The following is a 2,866-nucleotide window of genomic DNA, read 5'->3' on the forward strand; positions in this document are numbered from 1 at the left end:
TTCTAAATTAACAGGGAATGTTTGTTGTTTGTTTTTTTTGTATGTGAACAAAAAGCTACATATCTGAAAGGAATGAAGATGGAAAGCATGCAACACTTGTGGTTTTGTACACAGTTCTATGCAAAAATTAGATAACTTTTTATCAGTTTATTTAAAAATTCTACACCTAATTTAATTTCGGGTATTTTCCAGCTGGAACTCACTTCTCGACGACTGTTCTTGTGGAAGAAAGCTGTTGAAGAACAGAAGGAAAAAGTAGCAGACATACGCAGGAAAAACGAGGCATTGGTGTACAATATTCTTCCCCCTCACGTCGCCAAGCATTTCCTAGGACGAAGAAAAACTGACGAGGTTTGTGGGAAGAAAATGACAAATTTATATTAAAACAAAATTGATTTAAACATTCCACAACAAGAACTATTTTCTGAACCTCGGATATTAGTGTAAAAAAATAACTAATACGTTGGCGTATGCACCTCCTAATATCGCGTGGAAAAATGACAATTTCCTGTATAGACTTTCAAGCTTGAGATAGCCTCATTTACCGGAAATTAGCTAAAATTTAACTGTACATCTTACGAATCTTCACCCAAAAAACGATGTGGATTGTCAATTATCTCAAATCACCGCAGTGTTGAGTTCAGAGGTGCGCGTGAAAACCAAAATTTTGTGGTATACTGTTTATAATCAACCAAAAACTTTAACCAAAGATGTTTCCTGTAGCAAGTTATCTCTATACTAAGAAAAGTATAACAAGCTATTTATTTACAGTTTGCGTTAGAACACGAATGAAAATATACGGGTTCGAATCACCGTCCCACCAAACATGCTCGCCCTTTCAGCTGTGGGGGCGTTGTAATGTTACGGTCAATTCCACTATTCGTTGGTAAAAGAGTAGCCCAAGAGTTGGCAGTGGGTGGTGTTGACTAGCTGCCTTCTCTCTAGTCTTACACTGCTAAATTAGGGTTTCGGCTAGCGCAGATAGCCCTCGTATAGCTTTGCGCGAAATTCAAAAAACCAACAAACAAACAATGAAAAGATACTTATCTTTCAAAATGTCTACTTCCACTACTGAGCTCGTTTCATCTTGATTCGGTACATGAAAGAAGTAAAAATAGCGACAAATGTAATTTCTCGAGCCATCTACAGGCTGTTAAAGTCAGAGTGTTAACCTTTTAACACACGTAGCGTCGAAAAACAGTCAAACTCAAATGCCTACAATCCGATTTAATTCTTCTCGATATCTTTCACCCCCAACAAAGTCAGAGATCATCATTAGTCGCAGAGACAACGAAAATATCGTGTTATCCGCGAGATACAGAGTAGAGATAGCTCTTTGAGTGGCGTTGAGCTTGAACAACAACGACTTTTATCGTATACTTCTGAAATAAGAAAGAACCTGTAACTTAAATAATATAGTAAAATAATCACTAAAGAAAGAAACTCTAACTTAAATAATATAGTAAAATAACCTCTAAAGAAAGAAACTCTAACTTAAATAATATAGTAAAATAATCTATAAAGAAAGAATCTCTAACTTAAATAATATAGTAAAATAACCTCTAAAGAAAGAAACTCTAACTTAAATAACATAGTAAAATAATCTATAAAGAAGGAACCTCTGACTTAAATAATATAGTTTTCATAATATATATGTTTTCATAATTTATAGGTAAAGATTTTGAACTGATTGTACTCATAATTTGTAAGTAAATATTTTGAACACATTATTCAGCGAATTAATTAGTTACGCGATCTGAAATATAATAATCTTCAACAGATCTCATTCAGAAACATACTATTTCTTATGTTGTAAGGCTTATTTCTCGTATAATATACTTTATACTACATTAGAATTACTCTTGTAAGGCTGATTTCTCGTATAATATACTGTATACTACATTAGAATTACTCTTGTAGGGCTGATTTCTCGTATAATATACTGTATACTACATTAGATAATATACTGTATACTACATTAGAATTACTCTTGTAAGGCTGATTTCTCGTTTCATATACTTTATACTACATTAGAATTACTCTTGTAAGGCTGATCTCTCGTATAATATACTGTATACTACATTAGAATTACTCTTGTAAGGCTGATTTCTCGTTTCATATACTTTATACTACATTGGAATTACTCTTGTAGGGCTGATTTCTCGTATAATATACTATATACTACATTGGAATTACTCTTGTAAGGCTGATTTCTCGTTTCATATACTTTATACTACATTAGAATTACTCTTGTAGGGCTGATTTCTCGTATAATATACTGTATGCTACATTGGAATTACTCTTGTAAGGCTGATTTCTCGTATAATATACTGTATACTACATTGGAATTACTCTTGTAGGGCTGATTTCTCGTATAATATACTGTATACTACATTGGAATTACTCTTGTAGGGCTGATTTCTCGTTTCATATACTGTATACTACATTAGAATTACTCCATGTGTTAGTTTGTACATTTATAGAGAGTCTGAAGTTTTAAACCCTACGTTTTGAGGCTAGAGCTGGTGAGTGAAGGAAGCCGATTAGGACAAATAAGAGACTAGTAACTATATTGTGTTCTTCACTATGTGAAAGGAGGCCATGCAGTCTTGTATTTTCATTGTAATATGTTGTGTTTTATGTGATATGTATTATGTAGTCCATGTGTTCATTTCATTATCTCAGCTTTACCGTTCGGTTTGTTTATTAGCATTCAGATACTTAGCTTCACCGTTCGGTTAGTTTAGTAGCATTCAGATACTTAGCTTTACTGTTCGGTTAGTTTAGTAGCATTCAGATACTTAGCTTCACCGTTCGGTTAGTTTAGTAGCATTCAGATACTTAGCTTCACCGTTCGGTTTGTTTA

At 33.4% G+C, this 2,866-nt stretch overlaps 1 protein-coding gene across 1 annotated transcript in view; it reads left to right on the forward strand.

Moving 5' to 3' along the window:
• Nucleotides 1-351, forward strand: part of LOC106468917 (adenylate cyclase type 3-like) — a gene marked incomplete at its 3' end in the record, with an annotated part of 108,143 nt that extends 107,792 nt beyond the window's left edge. Inside the window, exon 16 of the mRNA XM_022397320.1 lies at nt 193-351. Coding sequence (XP_022253028.1) covers nt 193-351 — 159 coding nt within the window. The remainder of the gene's footprint in view (nt 1-192) is intronic.
• Nucleotides 352-2,866: the final 2,515 nt, after the last annotated feature.

This window comes from Limulus polyphemus, unplaced genomic scaffold, assembly GCF_000517525.1.
Source record: "Limulus polyphemus unplaced genomic scaffold, Limulus_polyphemus-2.1.2 Scaffold3220, whole genome shotgun sequence".
NCBI classification, from domain to species: Eukaryota; Metazoa; Arthropoda; class Merostomata; order Xiphosura; family Limulidae; genus Limulus; species Limulus polyphemus.